Below are 27,119 nucleotides of genomic sequence, written 5' to 3'. Positions count from 1 at the left end.
GAATATGAATAAGACGGCTTTTTTGTCAGGCGCCAGGAAGGTGAGGCTCGGCCTGACTTTTATAAGCGGGCGAAAAGGAAGCGTGCCAATACAACCGAGCAGACAAGCCCCTTTTTCATGTGTGTGAGGAATCCTGTCAGATGGGATGCCACTTTGGCTTTTCGGTAATCAGGATGAGCAGGAACATGCCGTAAAGAAGCAAGCCGCACGCTTCCATTGTCGGAAGCGCATAAACTGCGGCTTTTCACCTTTGAACAAATAAAATACCTTAAGCGCCATGTAAATTCTACAATATTTACCTCTGCATTTTAGTTCGACATGTACATGTACATTAATGTAATCAAGAGGTATTTTTTTTCCTTTTAAAATGTTTGACTGACCTTTGATTAATTTGTTGACGTTCTCTTTAGCGCAGCTCCATCTAGTGGATGCATAACACAACCCCACCACTACTGTAGCTTCTGTTCTATGTGCCTTGAAATTGTAATGCCAAAAACAGCAAAATTTTGTTAAATATTTCCACAAACTGTTTTTAAATAAACAAAACAAAATATTTATTGAAGGTTTTTGGTTGCGATTTGGTTAGAAAAATTAAGAAATTAAGTTTAATATTTAACTGAATCAAATTTGTGTTTGAAAGTATTTTAATGTAATCAAGAGGTATTTTTTTCCCTTTCTTTAGACAGTCCTTTCCACAAATCATCTATATTCTATATTTCTGATTGAAAAATAAGACTGACTTGATTGTTTTGTTGACATTCCCTTTGGTGCAGCTCCATCTAGTGGATGCATAACACAACCCCACCACTACTGTAGCTTCTATTCTATGTGCCTTGAAATTGTAATGCCAAAAACAGCGCAATTTTGTTAAATATTTCCACAAACTGTTTTTAAATAAACAAAACAAAATATTTATTGTAGGTTTTTGGTTGCGATTTGGTTAGAAAAATTAAGAAATTAAGTTTAATATTTAACTGAATCAAATTTGTGTTTGAAAGTATTTTAATGTAATCAAGAAGTATTTTTTTCCCTTTCTTTAGACAGTCCTTTCCACAAATCATCTATATTCTATATTTCTGATTGAAAAATAAGACTGACTTGATTGTTTTGTTGACATTCCCTTTGGTGCAGCTCCATCTAGTGGATTCATAAAACAACCCCAGCCACTAATGCAGCTTCTATTCTATGCGCCTTACAATGTGGCTGATAAAGTCATTGAATACTTTCGTACTTAGTTACCTAAACTATTGGTTACTTCCGTACCTTAAGTACCAAAAGTCATTGATTACTTTAGCACTTAATTCACTCTTAAACCGTCAAAAATAGTCTAGGTACATAGTTGGTCACATTAGACATTTTGTACAAGATATTTTAAAACCTTCTTTAGCCAAATGCTTAAAAAAAAGTCTGAATAAATACCTGGGTATGAATGTGGGGTAAAAAGAAAACATAAAAATACGTTTTGGGGATTGAATGAGTTAAAGCTGTCACTTATTGTAACACTGACGACAAATTGTTATATGTACTGCTTTATGAGGAGAAAAATTAAACGCCTCTCTGCCCCTGTACATTTTTCGGCAAACCCTGAAAGTCTTTTGGCTACACTTGACTATGGTCGCACACTTTTTGGAGGGCTGCTCTTGTCTTATCCCTCAAATTTAAGCCCTGTCTTGGAGCTACTTTTTCAGTCTGATAGCAAGAAAAATATTTTTTTCCCTCTTCAGTCGTGATAATCTCTCTCTCTCTCTCTACACACACACACACATTCCTCACAGTTGCTATAAAAGCTGACATTCAGCAGCGAGGCGACCTATTGAGCTCCAAAGCAACACACTGAGCCGCGCGGCATGAATAGGCTACTCACTGTGGCCGAGTGCCATTACTCAGATCCTTTTGGAGCACAAAGGCAAGGATGTCAGAGCAGAGAGGATCTGGGCCTTGTATGGCCGAGGGGCTTAGCATGTAGCTTATAGGACTTCACTCAGCTCAAAAGTTGGCCACACGCGCATGCGGAAGGGGAAGTCTTCTCCTCTACTCACTTATCAACGATAACTACTATTTTAAATGAATTACCCAACAGCAGGTTTGAGGTCACTTGTTGCTAGGCAGGAAATAATTCTCTGGGAATGTTCCCTTCAATTTGCAATGCATCTGAGCATTCACACAAACTCCCTGAGCAGGCAGTGAGTCTCCGTGTGCATATATATATATATATATATATATATATATATATATATATATATATATATATATATATATATATATATATATATGTGTGTGTGTGTGTGTGTGTGTGTGTATATATATGTATATATATATATATATATATATATATATATATATATATATATATATATATATATGTATATATATATATATATATATATATATATATGTGTGTGCATATATATATATATATATATATATATATATATATATATATATATATATATATATATATATGGGTGTCACTTTAAGACAAGGAGTACACGCATTATCAGCACTATCATAAACATCATAACAATACGCAAGATAATATCGGACTGAGGGACACGTTGACTTATCTTGTGTTTTTATTGCGATTATTAAGGCGCACCTTTTCCCCATTAATCATCTACTTTGCTTATCTTCGGCACTCGTAATAAATAACGCGTCTATTTTGTCAACACGTTATCATTTTGAGGGGCGGTTCCCGCGTAAACCGAGGAAAAGTGTAATCGAGAGTAACGCAATGGTATACGCGATGTGTGAATTCCATTTACATTATGTTGAAATCGTCGGTGAATGTCAAATTACCCCGGCGCCGGCGTTCCCCTCCAGGCCATCACTCTTCTGCCTATTTGTCAAAGTGTGAATATCGATGGCCGTAAACTTATTCATGCCCGCACGCCGCATCATCTTTATTTGAGAACGAAATGAAATCCCATTCCTGGCCAGACTCCCCGGAGAGAAATAATATGTCGCGGCGCCCGCCATCCATTTCGCCATATCAACTTCATAATTCGGCAGGGAGAGACAGGGAGGAATGAATGCGGCGGAGAGTTGAAGAGCTCAGTTGAACTTCATGAGGTTCTTTCCCCAGCACTAAGCAGTTTCTTTTTTTTTTTTTTTTTTCGCCAAACCAACTCAAGCCTGGAGACATTAAAAGTGATCCCAAACCCGATATGCAAATGAGCCCTCAACCCACTTTAACCCTTACCGCTGTCAAATCTGAATATTTAAAAAACATCTCCGAGTGTATCCTCCTTGTGTCTACTGTTGTGTCCATTATGTCTCTGCAAGACGGCAAAGTGAATTGCATCCATGAGTGACGTGATTGGGAAGGCCAGGTTGTCCTCTAGCGAGGACAGTGGGACTTTCTAGGGGAGTGCCCATGAGTCCAAAGATGTTTGTCTATATTTTTTTTTCTCTGCATGTACTCATGGCTAACGAGGCACGCAGAGCCGTGGTTCTCAACCTGGTTCATCTGATTCATGAAATTGCGTACCTAGTGGCATCTCAAGACATATTTCATTCAGCAACTCCAGAAGCTAGCTGGTGTCACATCATCTGTTTTATTTCTAGCTCGTCTGCCGTAAACTTGCGTCATTAATGTCAATGCGCATCAGCTTAAAGCAGAATAGAGTTGCTTCATGTTCCAATTAATTTGCTCTCAATTTGAAAAACATAAATGTACTCTAACTTTCAAGGCATTGAACCCATGAAACTAGAGCTAATTTTCCATTAGACTAGCACACTTTTTTATTTGTACAATGTTTTCTTATTTATTGTGGGGTAATGATACTTTTTTTATTTAAGGTTGATTTTTACTTTTGGTTTTTGGTCAGTTTCTTTGTAAAAATAAAGAAATAAATAAACAAATAAATACAAATAAAAAATCAGTCCTTATCAAACAGTGGGACGAGGCCCCCTAGGGGTGTTTATGACAGCCTTGAAAAAAAGCCTCACAAACTTTCAACAAATGTTAACATTTAAGCCTAACAACTTAACTTTTGTTGAAAGTTTATGCTGCTTTTTTTCTTTTGCTAATGTTAATAAAGAAAAAAAGAAGTACACTTAAAACTTTTTCATACATAATGACCTTATTTACCGTCACTACAGCAATATATATATATATATATATATATATATATATATATATATATATATATATATATATATATATATATATATATATATATATATATATATATACATACATATGTGTGTGTGTAAAAAGACAGATTTTTAGTAGATTTTTTTCCAATAAATAAATATGCTGTTTTATGATTGGTCAGACTAAAAAGGACGCGATAACTTGAGCAACATATTTTTCTCCGAGATGCTACATCAAAGATGTACAACTCAGTGTTTGAACTCAGCCCCAGTGTGTGTGTTTTTTTTTACAAGAGCCATTGAGCAACTTTCTAAAGTAAAACCACGGAAACATCCGCCTTTGTCCGTATTTTCTTTCTCTCGGTTTCTCAAGTTAGCTGAGTTCATCCGTCACAGGAAGCAAACAGTACTTGAGTTCATGTTTTTTCTCACTTTATAAAACGGAAACTAACCTCCAAAGTTACCGCTTTAAATTTGACAGCCCTAATCTTCATAACCCTTTCTTGCAAAAATACGCATCGTTTTTTGCTCAAATGATTTCTTTTTGTAAGGTTTTACAGCACTTTTGAGGGGCAAACTATTCCTTTTAAAAAAAAAAGGCTTGACAAAAAATCGAGTGTGCAACGCCAGCCTGAACTTCCACGCTTCCTTTCAAGTTCGTCCTGATTAAATACCTTGATGTAACCGCCAGCAAGCGATGCGTCTCTTTATGGACCTGTGAAACCGGATCACGCTCTACTTTAAAGAAAAAAAAAAAATCATGGACGAGCCTGCCTAGATGATGCTTTTTAGCGCAGGTGGAGCCTTTGTAAAACGAGCAGCTTGAATGGCGTTCCCGTGGGAAAAAGAGGACAATGGGAAGTGGTTACTTCAGCAAATCTCCTGGGACAAGACTCGAATTTTCCCCTCTGGTTCGCCTCGCTCTAGGCCCACCCGACCGTGACATTTGTTGTACAACCCAATGTGAAAACAGACAAAGCACAAATATGAAAACGATCTCTCTTGTAATGAATATTTCCAAAGCTCTCCACTGGAAGGTGGGAATACGTTTCGTATTCATCAAACGCTATGTGCGAACAAACAAGTAAAAAACTCCATTACGCCGACTGTCAGCGAAAGAGCGTGGCGCCCTCCGGGTGCGTGTATGTAAAGCTGCTGGAATAATTTACCGTGGTGATAACTTCCCCGCAGCTCACAGCCACGCTGTTCGCGTCTGCGAAATCGTCGCCGTGCACAAGACGGACACCGGCGACCAGACCAAGGCGGCGAAGCATCTTCAGCTCAATCCGCATGCCTTCACAGGTAACCATGTTGGACCCGCACTCAAACATCGTCAAGATTTTATTTAAATTTGGTCTATCAGGTGAATTTGTGGCAGAAACATCACATTTGAGTCTGCGTGGGTTGTTAAAAAGTGATCAGTAGGAACAGCAACTGTGCTAGCATCAAGGCGTGGCGTCATTTCGGTCTGGAGCACTCCAGAGCTGCTAGCTAGCGGCTAATTTATGTTAGAAGCAGGTATAACAGAGTCTGAGAAGGCGGTAAACACAAGCACAGCCGCTGTTCACGTCTGCATTTGAGTCAGCATGGTTTGTTAAAAAGTGATCAGTAGGAACAGCAACTGTGCTAGCATCAAGGCGTGGCGTCATTTCTGTCTATCGGGCCAGCCTATATGGAGCACTCCAGTGGTGCTAGCTAGCGGCTGATTTGTGTTAGAAGCAGGTATAACAGAGTCCGAGAAAGCGGTAAACACAAGCACAGCCACGCTGTTCACGTCTGCATTTGAGTCAGCATGGTTTGTTAAAAATTGATCAGTAGGAACAGCAACTGTGCTAGCATCAAGGCGTGGTGTCATTTCCGTCTATCGGGCCAGCCTATATGGAGAACTCCAGTGGTGCTAGCTAGCGGCTGATTTATGTTAGAAGCAGGTGTAACAGAGTCAGAGAAAGCGGTAAACACGAGCATAGCCACGCTGTTCACGTCTGCATTTGAGTCAGCATGGTTTGTTAAAAATTGATCAGTAGGAACGGCAACTGTGCTAGCATCAAGGCGTGGCGTCATTTCCGTCTATCGGGCCAGCCTATATGGAGCACTCCAGTGGTCCTAGCTAGTGGCTGATTTATGTTAGAAACAGGTATATCAGAGTCCGAGAAAGCGGTAAACACGAGCACAGCCACGCTGTTCACGTCTGCATTTGAGTCAGCATGGTTTGTTAAAAATTGATCAGTAGGAACAGCAACTGTGCTAGCATCAAGGCGTGGTGTCATTTCCGTCTATCGGGCCAGCCTATATGGAGAACTCCAGTGGTGCTAGCTAGCGGCTGATTTATGTTAGAAGCAGGTGTAACAGAGTCAGAGAAAGCGGTAAACACGAGCATAGCCACGCTGTTCACGTCTGCATTTGAGTCAGCATGGTTTGTTAAAAATTGATCAGTAGGAACGGCAACTGTGCTAGCATCAAGGCGTGGCGTCATTTCCGTCTATCGGGCCAGCCTATATGGAGCACTCCAGTGCTGCTAGCTAGTGGCTAATTTATGTTAGAAGCAGGTATAACAGAGACCGAGAAGGCGGTAAACACGAGCACAGCCACGCTGTTCATGTCTGCATTTGAGTCAGCATGGTTTGTTAAAAATTGATCAGTAGGAACGGCAACTGTGCTAGCATCAAGGCGTGGCGTCATTTCTGTCTATCGGGCCAGCCTATATGGAGCACTCTAGTGGTGCTAGCTAGCGGCTGATTTATGTTAGAAGCAGGTGTAACAGAGTAAGAGAAAGCGGTAAACACGAGCATAGCCACGCTGTTCACGTCTGCATTTGAGTCAGCATGGTTTGTTAAAAAGTGATCGGTACGAACGGCAACTGTGTTAGCAACAAAGTGTGCCGTTGCAAAGGTTTCCCAGGAACCTTGGCCCATTTTTTTTTTTTTATCTTAAATTCTCACTATGCTAATAGTAATTGCCAGATGACCGTATGATATCCGTTCAACTATATACTGTATGTCAGAAAGATAGAAAACCAGCTGTGGAGATTTAATTCTGGTCAAAACCGGAATCAGGTCTCTGCCTAACCCATGTGACTATGTGTGACCTTATGATCTCAACTGGTTCCAACTAGATGACATCACCGATCTAATCATGCACCAAAGAGGCCTAATCCAACACCGTCAATTCCGTCTATTATGCCAGCCTATATAGAGCACTTAAGTGCTAGCGGCTAATTCATGCTAGGCACAGCTATAACGGAGCCCGAGCCGGCAGTAAACACTGGCAACAGGTGCCTTATTTTATCAATGTAATTAAGGTGTTTGTTAGCACCTTGTATTGCGGATTGAACGTGATTTCCGAACAAGGTTTTCGTATCGGGGCAGCAGTTGCAGTACAAAGACTAGCCCAGTTGTTGTTGATGTTTAGCATGACCTTCCAAAATAAAAGCACACCATGCATTATTCAGTAAACTAAAGTTTATTTTGAAGTTTAAATTCTCACTGCCTCCGTCTCAATGATACCTTGAACAAAATGTAAAAATAAATAGCGTCCGGCGACTTCTGGGAAAGACAGAACATTTGCACACAATCGGTCACGGCTTTTGTAAACGATCGTTTACCGTTGTAGATGTGCGCCAAAGTGAATGTTCAATCTCTTTAATGCTAAGTGAAATAATTCCGAGATGGCTCCTCGATCCGAAGCCAATACATTAAGAAGAAGGACTCTAAGGAAGAGGGGGGGGGGGGGGGGGCTATCGAGGGTAATCCTTTTCAGACGTTAGATTGAAGCCAAACGAGATGATCAGATTAACGTAACTCATCAGAGCGAATATCAAAAGGAAAGGACCCGGCTGATGTATGCATTAGAGCCTGACATCGTATTTTGCAAAAACTTGGCACATGGCTTTGCCTCTCAGGGCTATGGAAAGATTTGCCGCCCACTCTTAAAACATTTATCCAACTCAAACTACTGATAAAGGAAATGCTCAGCAGAGTCAAGCATTAAAAGTGCTTGGAATGCACATTTTCAAGCCTATGACTACTGTAAATATTTCAGCAAAATTCCCCACGGGACATTAGGTTGGCTGATTGACCTTGGCCATGAGGAAAGGCTTGCTGCGCGAAAGGTTTCGCCAAAAGAAAAACCACCTCCATCATGATTCATATCTGAGATAGTTGACATTTGATTGTGAGTGGAAAAAAAAAACATAAACGTCTTTATCGCCGGACTCTTATCTTATCTACCTGTTGATGACACTGAAAAATGTTGACCAAGTAGGCTACGATTTGAAGTGCATTTGTCACGCCGGCAAAAACTGTTCAAAAGAGAACGTCGGAATTAAAAAAAAAAGTGCTTGCCCCCCCCCCCCCCCCCCCCCCCCCCACCCCAACCCACCAAAATTTGTAAGTATTTTAGCCAGAAACAGGAAGTCAAATCAGCATTTTGCGGGCCGCATAAAATGAGGCCGGATCTAGCCCCCGGGTCTTGAGTTTGACACCCATTGTTCAGGTTAGCCAAAAAGTTCAAATCGTAATCAAAGTTCATTAAAATAAACGATTAGTCACACCACTGAAATGACTGAGCCAAAACTCACACACACAAAACACACACACACATATCCATACATATATATACGTGTACTTTTGTGTATTTTTGATTAAACGTCAAATCAAGCAGTACCACCAGAGGGCAGTGTGTCCCACATTTACATGACAAAAGACTCTTATTTTCTCAGCCTAACATATTATTTACCAGTGTGAAATGGTGTTGAGTTTCTCACCTGAGTCCTAATATTTACAGTGCTAGCTATCATACCATTTTAAAAAAGCCGAGTGGCTAAAAAATGGAAAGAAATTCAGTTTGAAATGACCGAAAATGACATTTTGACTGCTAATTGATTAAAAAAATCGCTTTAAAGTAAATAATTTGCTTGGTTCTAAGCCTTATTTCTTTCATCGGTAAATTAGCTGTGTTTCCCAGTGTGCCAAGTTTTTGCCATTATTTATTTATTTGAGTTTATTATGATTATTTGTAAATATCAAGCCTTGAAACCTAGTTTACATACTGCTTGTTTAAAAAAAAAAGCCCAATAAACAGACATGTTTGATCAAAGACGATGAGTAATCGATTAATAATCCTAATTTCAATATTGACTAAAATAATTATTTTGGCCATAATCTTGCAGTTTGAGTTGAATTTATGTATTTTGTATTTTAGATGCATGTATTTTATATCATTTTGATGGTAACTCAGTGTAAAATTTGAGTATATCTGTATGCCAATTCTCATTTTAAGAGTACGTATGTATGTACGTGTATGTAGATATATATATATATATATATATATATATATATATATATATATATACTATACATCTAAAATCCCTTTTGCTTTGTTCTGATCCAGTTTTCTACATAAGACGGACGACGCAGCACCAGTGGCGATGCGAGGACGTCACCTTTTACTGTGACAATTTGGGACTTTGCCAGCAATGGATTCAAACGATCAACGCTCACCTGTCAGAACAAAGTACGTGAGGGACTAACGACCTTTTAGTTGTGGCGCTGAAACCTGTGTGCTTTGATGACTGCTTTTCGTGATTATAAACGGATTCACTGATGCTATCCTGCATACTCTCAGCGAGCCCGTTTTGAGTGAGTATGTCTGCGTTACAGAGATGATTGAGTATTTCTTCCAGCAGGTGGCGCTAAAGCGTGACAAAATCTCCCATTTTGCAAAGTGGGAGGCCATTATTATCCTTAGTAAACATGGATTTCTTTCGGCGGGGTCTCTGTCGGAGGCCTCGGGGGAATCCCCGGGCAAATCTATAGGATATGAGTCGCTTTTCAAAGCTCTCTGGCAGACGCTCCCTCTCGGGCGCAGACGTGTTAATGGGGGTGGCGAATCACGGGGTAGAGCTCAAATATGAATGATCGTTGCTTTCGACGCGGTATATGCATTACAGGGGTTTAATGCTTAGCAGTTGTGCCACACAGTCCGAATTACCGACTTCTTAAGTGAGTGTGATTTAAGCTGCAGCAGATCCCTCTAGGTGGCGTCGTTCCGTTGCTTTGGATTTGAGACCACCGCAGTTTTTGGGGGGGACGGCATTATTTCATCAAGATATATGGATATTGAGGCTTTACATATGTCAGGTGTGTATTTAGAGTTGCTTCATGTTCCAATTAATTTGCTCTGAATTTGAAAAGCATAAATGTACTCTTCCTGTATTTTTTTTTTGTGGGCTAATAATACTTTATTTATGGTAAGTTTTTGGTCAGTTTCTTTGTAAAATGAGTCGTAAAATGGGTATCATGTTTAATACATGTATGCTTCATCCATGATGGACAAGGTATCTTTTTTTGCAACAAAAAAAAAAAAATCATGTCATCCAGGTCGATTTCTTGTACAACATATTTGCGAACAAGAGACTGTTGCGGCCACAAGACACTCATGCAGCGTCTGTTCGGAACATTACACTGCAAAAGTTTGTTTTTTTTCCCCAAAATGGAGGCTCCAAGATCCAGGAAGTTTCTATTCTATTCTATTGACCCATACAACAAATTTTCCGCATTATAACGCTCATCAGATTATAAAACACATCTTCAATGAATGGCCTATTTCAAAACTGTTTTCATATATAAGGCGCAGCGTATTATAAGGCACATAGAATAGAAGCTACAATAGTGGCTGGGGTTGCATTATGCATCCACTAGATGGAGCTGTGCTAAAGAGAATGACAAAACAGTTTAAAAGTATATAATTCTGATTCACATTCAATCAAATTACAACCAAACACCTTAAAATACATTGAGTATAAATCAACAATATAATTTATTGTTGATTTATTTATTATTTATTGACTGTTTTGGAGCCTTGCCCCCAAATAAAATGCTTCAAATTTGGAGCATAAAAAGCATATCAAAATTTCAAACGTGTGTTATAAAAATTTGAACAGTAAAAGATCATTTATAACTGAAATGCAGCGGTTAAAATGGAAGGATTTACAAGGCCCAATAAGTGATTTTATTTTTCCTCCGGCCAAAATGAAAACTTGCTATATTAAATATTCCATATGTGGGTCTGCAGTTAGCCTTTAGCAGTTAGCTTTAGTCGTTTACATGTTTATTTTGTCATCTGATTTACCAATGATGGCTCTGATGCAACTCAACTATAAAGCATCCAAGGCGACGAGGCATATAAATAAGCTGCCATTTTGTAATTTTTTTTTGTCATTTAACAAGATACTTTTGTTCTCTTTGCTTTGGCCTTGTGGTCAGTTTTATCGGCCGCAATTTGGACATTTAAGACGACCAATCGCTAATGTCCAATCATTCCCATGCCCCGGCCCCAAGCGCTCTCCCGCTGAATATTTTCCATGGGCGTAATTACATTAGTGAGCCGAACGTTGAGGACATTTTGAATGTTTTACCCTTTTGATTGGATTCCGCGTGCGCCCCTATCCCGAGCCGTTCGTTTGCGATTGGCGTCGTATCGCCGTTTGTCGTGCGCGGGCGGCCCCCGCCCTCCATCAGCCATAAACAAGCCATTTAGCATTTTCCGTCCGGGCGCCTTTTGCAGGTTTATCAGCAAATGATGCAGTGCCTCGCCATTGCTCGGCACACCCCTCATTATTTCTCCCGAGAGCCTAAGGTGCTCTTGTTAATGAAAACTTCATCAAGCTGATGTCAAGGTGCACATTTGCCCCCCCCCGCCAAAAAAAAAAAAAAATGATGATCTTCTACCTTCTCTCCGCAGCCAATCGTCCCAAGAGCCTCCTGGTGTACATCAATCCCTACGGCGGGAAGCGGCAAGGGAAGCACGTTTACGATCACAAGGTGGCGCCGCTGTTTTGCCGAGCCTCCATCGCCACCGACGTGATTGGTGGGTCGCTTTCCGAGGTGTACCTTTATACATTTGAATAAAAAATGACTCCGGGTGGCGTGAAGAGGCTTGCGAGAATATGATTTGGCTTATGGCGCCATTAATCATGCCTGCAGCTTAATGGAGGCGCTGATAGCTGATAAGCTGGGGTATCCAAACACATCTATTATTCAATAAGTGTTTGCAGCGGCTACACACTGTTGATGGTCCATCAGAGAGAATACAGTTTGCTCCGGAGTACCCTATTTTATTTGTGTTGTTATTAGAAGGGCGCCGCGCAGGATTTACAGTTGGAATTTTAGTTTGGTTTTGTTTTCCTTGTCTCCGGGCTCGTTTTGTGACGTGCGATCGTCCAATCGGATTTGTGTGTTGTTGTTGCTTCTGCGCTTACGCTTTTGTCCCGCCCGTCTAGTAAATACTTCAAATCAGGGTACTTTTTCTTGCCTGCCGGTTATTGTCTTTTCCTTGTCATAGGCCTAATAGGAAATGACTTTGATTTGTCTCCGTAGTTACCGAGCGGGCCAATCATGCCAGGGATCACTTGAAAACAGAAGCAAATCTGGAAAAATATGACGGGTGAGTCCTGAGGTTAAGATGATATACTTTTAACATTTTGTAAGAAATTGTATAAAATGGTCAGAATCTCACAGCAAAAAGTTGCACAACCCACGTGCTAGATTTGACATAACGCAGAAAACATGTTCAAACTTCCACTTGGATCGTTTACAATATGGCGGATATAGAAAGTCTACACACCCCTGCTCGAATGTAAATAAATAGATGCCGGTAATTTCAAAACTTTTTCAAAACCTGCACAAATAGCAAAACAATACTACCCTCTCCCATCTGTTAAAGTTCCTCCAATGAACCAAAAATCCATTTGAAATGTTCTAGTAGGCTTTTGCGCAGCCACATCTTACACTACAAACCATTGTCAGCTGCATCCAGTATTACAAGGGTGTGCACACTTATGCAAAGATACTCTTGTCTTAAATTCACATCTCTAATAACTATATATATATATATATATATATATATATATATATATATATATATATATATATATATATATATATATATATATATATATATATATATATATATATATATATATATATAGCAGCTACACATACTGTATTGGTACTGGTTGTCTCATTATTTCCCCCAAAATTGACAATAATGCGATGAACAGATTTATTCATTTCAAATGATGTTTCACATTATAATCAAATATTTGGATAAGCACCAATTAGGCACAAATATGACAAATCTTGCCACTACATGTACCGTTCATGCGTTTAGAGTGGTGTGCGTGGGCGGGGATGGGATGTTCAGCGAGATTCTCCACGGGTTGGTCGCCAGGACCCAAAGGGAGAACGGCATTGACCCGAACCAACCCGACGCCCGTTTGGCGCCGTGCCCCCTCCGCATCGGGATCATCCCTGCAGGTGGGTTCGCGTGTATGTGACTGTTTATTATGAGGCACTTGGAGGCTGCGTCTACATCGGATGACAGCCCAAGAACTTGAGCCCCGCTGATCTGGCTGCGTGGCCAAGTTACTAAAACGGGTGGCCATGGTAACGGTGCAGGCGGTCCCACCGGGGGCCTGAGTGGGGTCACTCACTCAGAGTGTCATAAATGAGATCAAGCTGAGGGATATTTTGGCAATAATTCAGCAAAAGGTGCTAATGCAAAGCACGGGGGCTGAGCAGCGCGCAGCGTGATTGTTTGTTTGAGACCGGGCCGCAAACGCTTCCCGCTGGTCCTTCTGCCCACTTTTAAAGAGTGTCCGTCTGTCTCGACTTGCCTGCTATACAAGAGAACAATACAGCTTCTTGTTTCTCAGTTTTTTTGGAGCTGCGAGCCATTGTTTCGTTAGCGCAATCTTCTATCCTTAATATCAGGTTCAGGCAACATTAAACATTTAATAAACAACAAACAGGAAGGAAGACAAGGGCCTTTTACACGCGAGGAGAGCGGACAGGAACCTGCACCTTTCAGAGCTCCTTCCGGTCTGGTTACACTTTCTGTCCGTCCCTCTCTTATTCATTTGGATTGGCCCTAGTTACAAAACCACCTGCTGCCCTAAAAGGCGAAATTCTGATTAAAATAATGTTAGTGGAACACAAATTAGGCAGCAAAACCCACATATTTTATACCCATTTCAGGGGACGGCCATTATCTCACTCGCAGTCCGCTGAAAGTGACTTCGCAGTTGCTCACCCGGTTTCGGGGTTTGGTCACGTGACCTCATGTCATAGACAAGCGAACGCCAACAGTGACGGAAGCCATTAATCGACATACACTTGAACACGAACGGAAGTGCAACATTACAGCAGCACTATAATTGCCTCACACTGCTTTTACAACCTTTTTAACGGTCAAAGGCGATAACAAAAAATGTGCGCATTTAATCTTACCCAAGAGACTCATTTTGGGGCAAACTGCTCCATGTTATTTCCAGTGTACTTTCCTTTAATGTGAACATATGGCCGCTCCTCTTAATATAGAAAAATAAGGAGCTTGTCTTAAATTGTGCACTTAACATTTGACTTTGACTGCTTGGGAATGCTTCTGATACAAAAAGTCACTTCTAAAAGTCACCCTTATGTAAACTGAGGGGCTAAAATGGACTCCTACTACGTCCTATTAATTTGGTCGGTGTGCTTTTGTGCCATCGACAGGCTCCACCGATTGCATCTGCTTTGCTACAGTGGGAACCAACGATCCGGTTACGTCGGCCTTGCACATCATCGTAGGTGGGTATTCCGTCAAAATCCATAAAATAAATGGACTTTTCATTTAGGTTTCTTTAACACCCGGGGGAAATTTTGACCCAACTCGGGCTTTTCGATGTTTCGGATGTATGATATCAAAGTAAAACCATCCAAAAAAGAACAGTAGGATGTTAAAATATTGCATAGATTATCAAAACATGTCGACTCTCAATTTGCCGTTCCTTCTAAACGCTTGCAAATGGGATGTCGAGAGGAACACCCTGTAGATGTGAAATTTAGCCCATTTCGGGCTCATTTACTGCCATTAAAAATTGGAAATCATGTCAATTTTGGACGCATTGAAAACCTGATGTTTTGTCATGCATTTCCTCCGATTTTTGCACTAATCCTTTCAAGGTCACCTCACAAACAGGGTGCAATAGAAATTTTTGCGTTGAGGAGGCCCTAGTGGACAACTTATGAGATTTGCAAGCCTTTCAATGACTTCATTGAGTGGCTTAGCCTGACTCCCATAATGCAACGTTCTTGTAGTTGACAAAAGGCTTCGATCCAAGAATTAATTATTGGGGAAATCCACCCAGGGGTCAATTTGAAACTTCAAAGATTGAACAGAACAACCTCATGTTCTGCAAAAGTTCGTTTTGCAAAAAAGTATGCGGGGGCAAAAGCGTGTAAGGTGAAGGGGTCGTTTTTTTGGGTAAGATGTTAAGATGGCCTTACCTGTGCTAACAGGTGACTCCCAACCCATGGACGTGTGCTCAGTGCACCACAACGAAACCTTCCTCAGATACTCGGTGTCGTTGCTGGGCTACGGCTTCTACGGCGACGTTCAGAATGACAGCGAGAGGCAGCGGTGGCTGGGCCCCGCTCGTTATGACCTGTCGGGTAAACACACACGCAAAAACGGCACCGTTCACCTCCATGAATGAGCTGGCTTGTTATTTTCGTCCAAAGCTCCCCTGAAATGAACTTTCTTGCCCCGGTGCCAGCTTAATTTAATGTCACCTTTGACCTGTAGCCGCAAACATGAATAGTTAGCTTGTGGTGAATTCATTCATTTATTTATGACCAATTTGACTTGCCTAAAATAATGTACTGAAGCGGAAAATTACATTCAGATGTTACCTTAAAAATACAAATGAACCATATGTCAAAAATTAGTGTTTACTTTTATGTTTTTAAAGAGTAAACTTAATTTTTCTAAATTACTATTAACATACAATTAACATAAAATGATTTGTGTGTGTGTGTGTGGGGGGGGGGTGGGTGTCTATTTCTAGTTAGGACATGAGAACTTTCTCATTCTAACGAGAAACTTTCTTGTTAGGATGACAGTGTGTCTCATCCAAATGAGAATACTTTTCAATTTCAAATGGATGAGAGCTATAATTCACTTTTCCTTATATCATTTTACCCAATCTGGAAAAGAAAATTATTTAGGTCCATAAAATATTTGGAGGCATTTTGCAAGAGTCAGTATGACACAATCTAGCAAGAAGTTACTTCATGTTCCAATCAATTGGCCATTATTTTAAAAAGAAAAACAAATGGTTCATCTTGTAATTACTGTTAATTTTGTGAGTATATATATATATATATATATATATATATATATATATATATATATATATATATATATATATATACACATATATCTATATCTATCTATCTATCTATCTATCTATCTATCTATATATATATCTATATCTATCTATCTATCTATCTATCTATCTATCTATATATATATATATATATATATAGCTGCAATAAAATATATAACGGACTATTAGCCATCGAAAACCAGCAAGACTTAATGGGACTTCTCTGTCTGGCGTCTGGGCTTCGGACAAGTGCAAATTGGTAATCAAGTAAGCAACTATTTGGATTCCAAGAGTAGAAGTCAGCATCCTTTGTGCGTACAAGCTGATAAGTGAGTTGTCCACAGCTGCATCCTGGGATGCTAAGCACAATGCAGGTGCTCACGCTATTTTCGTTTAGTCCAAACAAGAGGAACGGCGGCACAATTAGCGACTCCAAATTGTCTCTTTCGGGTCTAAACTAAGTCGACAGAAGGCTATCGGCGGCAATTCTCAGGGCTGGCTCTGTGCTTTCTTTTCAGGGGTGAAGACCTTTCTGAGTCACAACTATTATGAAGGCACCGTCTCGTTTGTTCCGGTGGAGGACAATGTGGGGAGCCCAAGGGACAAGGAGCAGTGTCGGGCCGGGTAAATAAAGAAACGCGAGACGCGAGCTGGTGCCAAGGCTCCGATGTCTGATCTTAGTCCCTGAACAGAGCTTTCCGTTATTGTCCGAACGCAACGAAATACGAAATAACCCTAACTCTACGCAAAAACATCCGGCGACCAATTTTAACACGATGGATCGCCGATCGCCATTTGAGTCTTAAATATCGGATTTGTGTAAACCACAATGTAAGCAGTGACATCACATGATTCATTTGTTTTGCAGTCTGCACCGGCGATTCAAAAATACAAAATAATCGACAGATTAATCGTTGATCAAAATCGTTGCTACAACAGCACCAGTAAAAACGCTAATTCTGATTCTTTTTTTTCATTTATTGTCACTCCGGATGTCAAAAACGCCCGGCGTTGTGTAAATATTACATTTCATTATTATAATTTGCATCGGTCTCAAACTTGACTGTTTTCTGTTAGTTTATGAGCAGGGGTGGCAAATCTTCGGGTTAGCAACAAACCCGTGCAGCAATTGGCTAAAAAATGTGTAAACTCAAGGTCCGTTTTTCGAGCGGGTAAGGTATTTATTTGACTTCAGGGTCATTCCGGCCCTCTGATAGAAACTATAACTCCGATGCGGTCCGCGATAAAAATGAGTTTGACACCCCTGCGCTAAGGTACGAAGCGCATTTGTAAAAACGTCACGTCGCCTTGCGTCTAGCGCAAATAAAGCATCAGTTAGGCCTGTTAAAGCCTTGAATGTGACAGCGGCGCCTTGACAAATGTAAAACCAGGTCACGCTTATGTTGCAGGTGCCGCGTCTGCCAGCGACAGACCTCGTTACAGGAGCCGCACCGCGACGAAGCGGGTAAAGCTTTCCAACTCGAAATAATAGATGAGAACTAACCGCCCTCATTATTTGCACCTTTGTCTATTTGCACAAGCGTTTCTTGACGGTTGAGTTGCGTGGAAAGCCGCGAGGCTCCCAGCGAAAAAGCGGGGAGATGACAGGATGAGATGCCACGTCGGCGCCGTTTTGACGGGAGAAAGTTGCGGAGAGAAAACAAAACAAGGAAAAAAGACAATCGTGAGAGGTTGCAACCAAGCCAGATTGTAAAACTTGTACAGTACAAGACTTCCAATAGAAAATATTACCGTATGAGTGGTCAGTGGTTTTCAAATCGTTCTTCATGAAATTGAAAATTTAGTGGCGCAACATTGCTCACGATCCCACATTGGGAATTCGCAGCCAGAAATTTTAACTTGCCAACTCCATATGGAAAAGACGTTGATACAGAAGCAGAAAGTGACGTTTTTTACGTACCGCAATTTGGATGCAACCTTGGTAAATGGACAAAACAGCAAAGCTAGCTAAATCTGAACTTAGAAAACGTTTACTCTTGATCGTGATATGCAACTCCGATTTATTCAAGAAATACACAACTTGATTTAAATTCATTCTAATTGACTTGCTGTGCGAAAAAAAAAAAATATGGGACGTTGGGACAGAATCTTGGTAAAATCAGGACAAAACAATGGAGCTAACAAAATCTGAACAGGAAAAATCTGAACTTTTATTCTAGATCGTGATCTGTAATTACGATTTTTTTTTTTTTAATGAAAAATACAACTTTGTATGTCCTCTTATTTTGTCATCTTGGGCACATCAGGACACAATCACTGTAAATTCGGCACTAAACAACAAAGCTAGCGAAATCTGAACTCGAAAAATCGGAACTTATTCTTGATCGTAATCTGTAATTACGATTTGTATTTTTTTGAAAAACAACTTTGTATGTCCTATTGTTTTGTCATCTTGGGCACATTAGGACGCAATCTGGGTAAAATCGGGACAAAACAATGGTGCTAGCAAAATCTGAAATCGAAAAATCGTAACTTTTATTCTTGATCGTAATCTGTAATTATGATGTTTTTTTTTTTTTTTTTTTGAAAAACACAACTTTGTATGTCCTATTGTTTTGTCAGCTTGGGCACGTCGGGATGCAATCTCGGTAAAATCGGGACTAAACAACGGAGCTAGCGAAACCCAAACTCTGAAAATCTAAACTTTTACTCTTGATCGTGATCTGTGATTACGATTTATTCAAGAAAAACAAAACTTTGTATGTCCTCTTGTTTTGTCAGCTTGGGCACGTCAGGACACAATCTCGGTAAATTCGGGACTAAACAACAAAGATAGCGAAATCTGATATAGAAAAATCGGAACATTTATTCTTGATCGTGATCTGTAATTACGATTTATTAAAAAAAACAAAACTTTGGACGTCCTATCGTTTTGTCGGCTTGGGCGCGTTTCGGATTGATTTAAACTCATCGCAAGCGTCCTGATTTTGTTCCTTGTCCCCGCGTTCCTTTCTGCAGTCCCTCAAGCATTGAAAAACTCTGGAGGTAGATGAAAGTGACTCGTATGTGTGTGTGTGTGTGTGTGTGTGTGTGGTTTTCTCTCTAATTAGTCTTGCCACTTCTGTGCCTGTCTAACAACGCGCACAATTTACACAACTGCATTGATTTTTTTTTTTTTAAGGACAATAGACATATCATTGTTGTTTGTGACAGACAGGAGGGAAAATTTTGTGTTTTTTTTTTTTTCTTGCTCTGAGCAAAGGGAAATCTCAGACATGTGCTAACTCGATGATACGCACACAAGAAAAAAAAAAAACTCATTCGTGTTCCCAAATTGTGTTGCTCATTTCTGCTTTTAAACTTTAATTAGAATTGTTTTGTAAGCGGGCCTCGGCGGGCTCCTTGTCACGGGCGCGCTATCACCTCGCAAGGCGCTCCGGCGGAGCGGCTTTAATGAATCGTTTGGAAGACCGCGATCGCTTTTTTTCTCTCGTTACGATAAGCGCAGCCGACAATTGAACAAACAAAACAAAAGAAAAAAAAAAGAAAAGGGGCGGGGGGGGGATCCTCGAAGGAACCCCAAGCCTCGTCTGTGGAGATTTCTAACAAGCGAACGGAGCTCAGTCTTCCATCTGGTGGACTTTTGTCCATGGTGAAGTTCTCACCAAATGGGAATACGAATGTGTCAATATCACAGATTAATTTGCTAGAAGATGGAGCGCATTTAAACTTTGGATAAGACTATTTTTACACTTGGTCCAAGCAGGAGTAAATAGAAAAATGACATTTCAAAGGACAAGCTGAATGCACTTTGTTCTCTCTCAAAGTATTGGTGAAGTCTCCAATCAGGACTCAAATGCCACTTGGACTCAGTTTCAAACCTAGCAACCAAGTTTAACGATAATACAAAAAAATTAGCAATACAATTTGCAAATGACGCTCATTGTGTGACCATACAAATAATGGGTTACATGCTGACAATTTTTCAGGAATCCCAAAGGATTCTAGTTAAATGGCAGTCAAAATGGCTAATAACTGCATGGATGGATGGATATGGCTAAAAACTGGATGGATGGATGGATGGATGGATGGATGGATGGATGGATGGATGGATGGATGGATGGACAAAGCCAGTAACTGGATGGGTGGATGGATGGATGGATGATATGGCTAATAACTGGATGGATGGATGGATGGATGATATGGCTAATAACTGGATGGATGGATGGATGATATGGCTAATAACTGGATGGATGGATGGATGAATGATGGATGGATGGATATGGCTAATAACTGGAAAGATGGATGCATGATAGTAACTGGATGGATGATCTGGCTAATAACTGCTAAAAACTGAACGGATAGATGGATGGATGGATGATATTGCTAATAACTGGATGGATGGATGGATGGATGATGGATGGATGGATATGGCTAATAACTGGAAAGATGGATGCATGATAGTAACTGGATGGATGATCTGGCTAATAACTGCTAAAAACTGAACGGATAGATGATGGATGGATGGATGGATGGATGGACATGGCTAGTAACTGGATGGATGGATGGATGGATGGATATGGCTAATAACTGGATGGATGGATGGATGGATGGATGGATGGATGGATGGATGGATGGATGGATGATGGATATGGCTAATAACTGGATGGATGGATGGATGGATGGATGGATGGATATGGCTAAAAACTGGATGGATGGATGGATGGACATGGCTAGTAACTGGATGGATGGATATGGCTAATAACTGGATGCATGGATGGATGTATGGATGGATGGATATGGCTAATAACTGGATAGATTGATGGATGGATAATAACTGGATGGATGATCTGGCTAATAACTGCTAAAAACTGAACTGATGGATGGGTGGATGGATGGATGAATGTATGGATGGATGGATGTTATGGCTAATAACCAAATGGATGGATGGATGATAACCAAATGGATGGATGGATGATATGGTTGCTGGATGGACATAAAAATGAATGGCGGGTTATCACATGACTTTCTTCCTATTCAGCCAGTGAGACTTGGCGGGAGATCCGCGGCAAATTCATCGCCATCAACGCGGCCAACATGAGCTGCGCGTGTCCCCGCAGTCCGCAGGGCCTGTCGCCCTCCGCCCACCTGGCCGACGGCACGGCCGACCTCATCCTGGTGCGCAAGTGCTCCCGCTTGGACTTCTTCAAACACCTCCTCCGCCACACCAACAAGGAAGACCAGGTAGCCCCGCCGCCAATCGTTCTCGGCCCGCCCGCCCACTCGCCGCGCTTGCGCCTCCTTCCGCTGACTCGGCAAACAACGGTTCACTTAAGTTCAAATGCCCTCACCTACGTGTCGTAAATAAATAAGCTTCGCCCGCCGGTTCCGCGGAGACGGCGCTAATCGCTGCATCAGTGATATGTGGAACATAAGAACCAGACTAAAGCCCTCTCAGGATAGCGCGAGCATCAGCGTTGGAACTCTGGTGATTAGTAATTATTACTTCTGGAAGTGCATCTACGGTGCAGGAGCCGGCGGAGTGGGTCAAATGTGCTTAAGGTCAACGCAAAATCAAACAGTCAAATCGATATTTGGGGATGAAGATCATACATTTCCATTGATGTCAACATATAGTTTTTTTTTAATTGATTGGAACTTTATTAAGCAATTTATTTGAACACGCTTCGATTAGAATATGAACCTTTTGGCTGCCGGGAAATAAAAGTTGAGATGTTGAGGAGGTTATTCTTGTGTATATCAAAAACTGGGCATTTCTGAGGGAATTTCCTATTTTTGGCAAGAACCCAATATCCCAGACATATCCCTGGTTTTGTCAAAAAAAAAAAAAAAAAATATATATATATATATATATATATATATATATATATATATATATATATATATATATATATATATATTTACACTCAAAATATTAACAACAATTACAGAGGAACCAATTGGTTTTCTTTTTAAAAAAAGAGCCAATTAATTGGAACATGAAGCAGCTTCTTGCTTGATTGTGTTATAGGAACTAATATAAAACGATGCATGCCTTCATTTTGTCACCGTATTTTCCACTCGATCAGGCACACCTAAAATGCTTCTATTCACCAAAAAATTCAAATCAAGTATATATATATATATATATATATATATATATATATATATATATATATATATATATATATATATATATATATATATATATATATATATATATACACAAAAATTAACAGTAATTACAGAAGAATGTTTGTTTTTCTTTTTAAAATAAAAGCCAATTAATTGGAACATGAAGCAACTTCTTGCTTGATTGTGTTATAGTGACTCATGCAAAATGCCTTCATTTTGTTACCGTATTTTTCACCCAATCAGGCACACCTAAAATGCTTCTATTCACCAAAAACGTTTATTTATATATATATATATATATATATATATATATATATATATATATATATATATATATATATATATATATATATATATAATATACTGTATACAGACACACAGAAAATTAACAGCAATTAAAGAGGAACCGTTTGTTTTTCTTTTTAAAATAAGAGCCAATTAATTGGAACATGAAACTTCTTGCTCAATTGTGTTAAAGTGACGTATTTTTCACACTATCAGGCACACTTAAAATGCTTCTATTCTCTCCAAAAAAATCAAATCAAATCAAATCAAATTTATTTATATCGCCCCGAATCAACGAAATCTCAAAGGGCTTCACAGGTGAAAAAGAAGTCATATAGAGACTTCTTTTCATCGTAAATACTCAATAGCATCCCCTGAAGCTGACAGTACGGTACATAAACCCTTTTCATTTTTTTTTTTTACATATTAACATATATACATATATTTTTTACATATTAACATATTGAATAATAATCGAATCGTCGCTCTGGTCGCGACCGCTCAATTCAGCTCAGTCTCCATGTTCGGTGGAGAGGGAATAAAAAAAAAATAAAAAAAAAACCAGGAGCCACTAAGCGTATTCATGGCCTTGTCACAAAGACTTTTAGGTGGAGCGTCAGGCGTGAATACAAAAACGTGGTCATAAAGTGAGTCCGATGTTCAAATAAACGGCTGTCACTCCGCTTTTTGGATTTTTTTTTTTTTTTTTTGGGGGGGGGGGGCGAAAATGAGACAAGAAAAAGAGCGTCACCGCGTGAAGCTTGAGAAAATTGTTTGCGGGACATGAGTGAACCTTTTGGTGTCACTGACTGAGATGAAAAGGGAGACTGACAAAATAATGCGTTCTTCTCTGTCGTTTTTTTTTTCTTTTTTTCTAAACCGCCCGTCTCGGCGCTCCTCTGATGCTGATTTGCTTTAATGCGCCTCCATCTTGCCTTCCTGCTGTTTTTGTAAACGAGGCCAAAGTTGGAAAAACTTTTCATTAAGCAAACACCAGGGATGTGTTATAATATAATGGGGGGGAAATTAACTTTTTTACGACATCTCGCCGAGAACTTTTAAACGCATTTTGAGGGGCAGGTGCTCAAGTAAAAAAAAAAAAAAAAAAAAAAAAAAACATTACCAAGGGGCTGGTGCTTGAGCACCATCTAGTGGCCACCTGTGCTTGTGCCTGACAACGTACCATGAGATCCTGTTTTTTTTGTTGTCTCATTAACCCATGAGGGAAATGTTGACCCAACTGGACGCAACTGTGATAAAAAAAAAAAAATAAAACATACAAAAAAAAAAAAAAACACTTGGTGGCTGAAATATTGCATAGATTGCCAAAACATGACGATTTTCAATATAACGATGGCGTCCCTTCTAAATGCTTGTAAATGGGTGGTAAACCATATAGATGGCAAATTTAGCCGATGTCAGGCTCATTTACTGCCATTCAAAATTGGAACTACAGTGTTGTCAAGTTTTATCATGCAGTTCCCCTGATTTTTCAATATCAACTCGCACAGAAATGTTTGATACCCCAAAACCACCCGGCCACACTGATAACATTTGCGAGCCTTTTAATGACTTCAATGATTGGCTTAGCCTGGACTCCTATAATGTATAAATCATAACAATCTAATTTGAATTTCAACAATTTCTGTCCACAGTTCGACCACCCGTTTGTGGAAGTCCACCGAGTGCGCAAGTTCCGCTTCCAGCCCCTGCACAGTGAGGCCGCGTCGCTGGAGGACCTGAGCGGGCCCCTGGACAAGGCGGACCCCAGTGCAATTTGCTCCCGAGCCACCAGGTGCCAATACGGCAATTGCGCCTGCAGCTACTGGACGTGTGACGGCGAGATCCTACCTCACGTTGCCATCCAAGTCAGGTACGTCAATTGCTAGTCAGATATAGCTAGCGCTGCTAGCTAGCGGCTAATTTATGCCTGTGTTTGCGTCGGAGGTTGAGAGTAAAAATTTGGAGTAAAGAGACTAGTCTACGCCGCAAAGTGCTGCTAGCTAGCGGCTAATGTATCCCAGACACAGCTACAGTATTACGGAACACATGTCATACGTCAATGTTAGCATAATTAGGTTCTTTGCTAGCCCCCTGAATTGGCGAGTGAACGCAATATATGTGTTTGTATCCGAGGTCGGCAGTAAAATTTAGATATCGCATGTCAATGTTAGCATAATTATTTGTTAGCCGACTGAATTAGCAAATAACCACGAATGTTAGCATAATTATTTGTTAGCCGACTGAATTAGCAAATAACCACGATATCTGCGTTTGTATCGAAGGTCGGGAGTAACAATTGTAGTAAAGAGACTAGCCTACACCACGACATGCTGCTAAGGAACAATTTCAAAATAAAAGCAGTCCTGTCCATATATTGTTTGGGAAAATAAAGTATTTTTAGAAGTTGGCCTTCTCATCGTGTTTTTTCTGAGCCGATATCCAGGGCAGGAAAAACGTTTTTTTTTGTTTGTTTGTTTTAATCTTCAACCCAAAGGTTAAAAAATGTCAACTGAGGCTCGACAACCAGCAGCTTGACCCACCATTTGTTCCACGCGCCATTGTCCTCTACCAACAAAGCGTAGCGCTGTTATGCTATTAATTTAACAGTCCTCACCGTGTTAACAGTGTCCTCCCTTTTAATTAGGGCGGGGGTCTGTCCGTCCATTTATTACCTACCCGCACAACACACACACACACACACACACACACACACACATATATATATAAACATCATTTGAAATGAATAAATCTATTGATCGCATTATTGTCAATTTGGGGGGAAATAATGAGACAACCAATACCAATACAGTATGTGTAGCTGCTGATTGAGATATATATATATATATATATATATATATATATATATATATATATATATATATATATATATATATATATATATATATATATAATGATAATTTCTTGCAACTGGCAGCAATTCTAATTGAAAACGAACCAAACAGTGTGAGGCATCATTGGAACGGCCATGATGTCCTCTGGTGGGGACACCGGGACTTAGGAAGCTACCTTACAAAAAAATACGTCCTTGGAGCAATGACTACTTTCCTATGATACATAGATATTTGAAGCTTCTGAAAACTGCAGAGTATTTCAGCGGCGATGGTTTTTGTGTCCGCTTAAGCATGTCCGCCCAGTCTGTCATGTCAACGCATTTGCCACACGGACAATAAAAGCTCGGCGAGATGAAATGAGCAAAGCGGTTAAGTGATGTGTGCGTTTGTCGCTCTCCGCAGTGTCCAGTGCCAGCTGATCAGGCTGTTTGCCCGCGGCATCGAGGAGAAGAACCACAACCAGATTCCAGTCTGGCTTCTGGAAGCAGCATCTTACCAATCTGTGAAATGAAACCTCGGGCAGAATGCAAATTCTTATCTGGAGATGATGAAGGCTATTTCCCTTTTCCAGGAAATGCTAATCGTAAAAGGAAAAAAAAAAAAAACGCAGATACATCGCAAAGACTAATTTCCTTTTCGTTGAGGACGACAAAAGGAAATGTTTTCATCTGTGATCCAGACGTGAGTCAAGGAGACCTCTGGAAAAAAAAAGCCCAATCCGAAACGCTAACAGGGCCCAGATGATGTATGATGGATAATAAGGCAAAGTGGTTGCTAAGTGCTGCGGTGTGTCTCAGCGCCGCTGCGACACACCTGTGACTCCAACGCTCGCTCGCCAGGCCGAGATTAGCCCGAATGAGACATTTCTGCCGTCATTAGAGACTTTCTGCGCAGATGCGCCCCGATGTCAAGACGGTCTTAGCGTCTCTGAAGAAAGGTCACGGAGCATTCGGGTCTATTTTTGAAGTTAGCGATATTATTCAGGCGGGACCCTCCAAACTGTCACAAAGCGCGCACGTCACCATTTGCGCCGTAAAACGTTTTGAAGGAAGGCATGTCATTGAGATTTTGTTTCAAGATGTCACCATTTGCCTCAAAAAATGTCACTAAGGCTTGTATGTCTCTTTGCCTTGATGTTGAATATCATTTAGAAATAGAGTACATAAATTAAATTCCTTCTGTGAAACCTTTTTCAAGATTATATCAGATTTTTCGGACGTTGTTTTTACGTTATTTTACATTTCCACAGGGTCCACGGGTCAATAATATTAATTTTTGGATTGTTTTGAGCATGTGAGTTTACTTAAGTTTAGTTTGGGGTCATGCAAAGTGCTTCCTGTGTGATGTCATTGCGAAAGTGCTAAAGGCGTGCTAAAAACAACGCCAGACGTGAGAGCCCAAAGTGATATGTTACAAATGTGAATATGTACAATGTTAGCCATAGCTAGTGTCAATTTTATATTTGTTATTTCAACTGTGTAAATTGCTGGTGGGAAGTGTGGAAGAAACAAGATGAAAAGGCATTTCGACAGCTGAATTTTTCCTAACAATTTTTCCTAATAAGTAGAGGTACCACTGTAGCA

At 40.2% G+C, this 27,119-nt stretch overlaps 1 protein-coding gene and 1 long non-coding RNA gene across 2 annotated transcripts in view; one reads left to right on the top strand and one right to left on the bottom strand.

Moving 5' to 3' along the window:
* The window catches only part of cerk (ceramide kinase), a 31,961-nt gene extending 5,157 nt beyond the window's left edge, over positions 1-26,804 (top strand). Inside the window, exons 2-13 of the mRNA XM_088406425.1 lie at positions 5,287-5,397; positions 9,484-9,606; positions 11,836-11,961; positions 12,471-12,537; positions 13,264-13,409; positions 14,646-14,720; positions 15,432-15,584; positions 16,819-16,924; positions 17,710-17,765; positions 21,303-21,505; positions 24,337-24,554; positions 25,939-26,804. Coding sequence (XP_088262551.1) covers positions 5,287-5,397; positions 9,484-9,606; positions 11,836-11,961; positions 12,471-12,537; positions 13,264-13,409; positions 14,646-14,720; positions 15,432-15,584; positions 16,819-16,924; positions 17,710-17,765; positions 21,303-21,505; positions 24,337-24,554; positions 25,939-26,047 — 1,493 coding nt within the window. The 3' untranslated portion in view covers positions 26,048-26,804. The remainder of the gene's footprint in view (positions 1-5,286; positions 5,398-9,483; positions 9,607-11,835; positions 11,962-12,470; positions 12,538-13,263; positions 13,410-14,645; positions 14,721-15,431; positions 15,585-16,818; positions 16,925-17,709; positions 17,766-21,302; positions 21,506-24,336; positions 24,555-25,938) is intronic.
* The window catches only part of LOC148405653 (uncharacterized), a 39,143-nt gene that overhangs the window by 3,404 nt on the left and 8,620 nt on the right, over positions 1-27,119 (bottom strand). The window contains exons 2-3 of the long non-coding RNA XR_015864200.1: positions 15,420-15,577; positions 11,823-11,984 (exon numbers count right to left, since the gene is read on the bottom strand). This is a non-coding gene — a long non-coding RNA (uncharacterized LOC148405653). The remainder of the gene's footprint in view (positions 1-11,822; positions 11,985-15,419; positions 15,578-27,119) is intronic.

The sequence above is a fragment of the Hippichthys cyanospilos genome, chromosome 22 (assembly GCF_059441005.1).
Source record: "Hippichthys cyanospilos isolate Australia breed blue-spotted pipefish chromosome 22, RoL_Hcya_1.0, whole genome shotgun sequence".
Taxonomy (NCBI): domain Eukaryota; kingdom Metazoa; phylum Chordata; class Actinopteri; order Syngnathiformes; family Syngnathidae; genus Hippichthys; species Hippichthys cyanospilos.
This window is presented reverse-complemented; position numbering and strand designations above follow the sequence as displayed.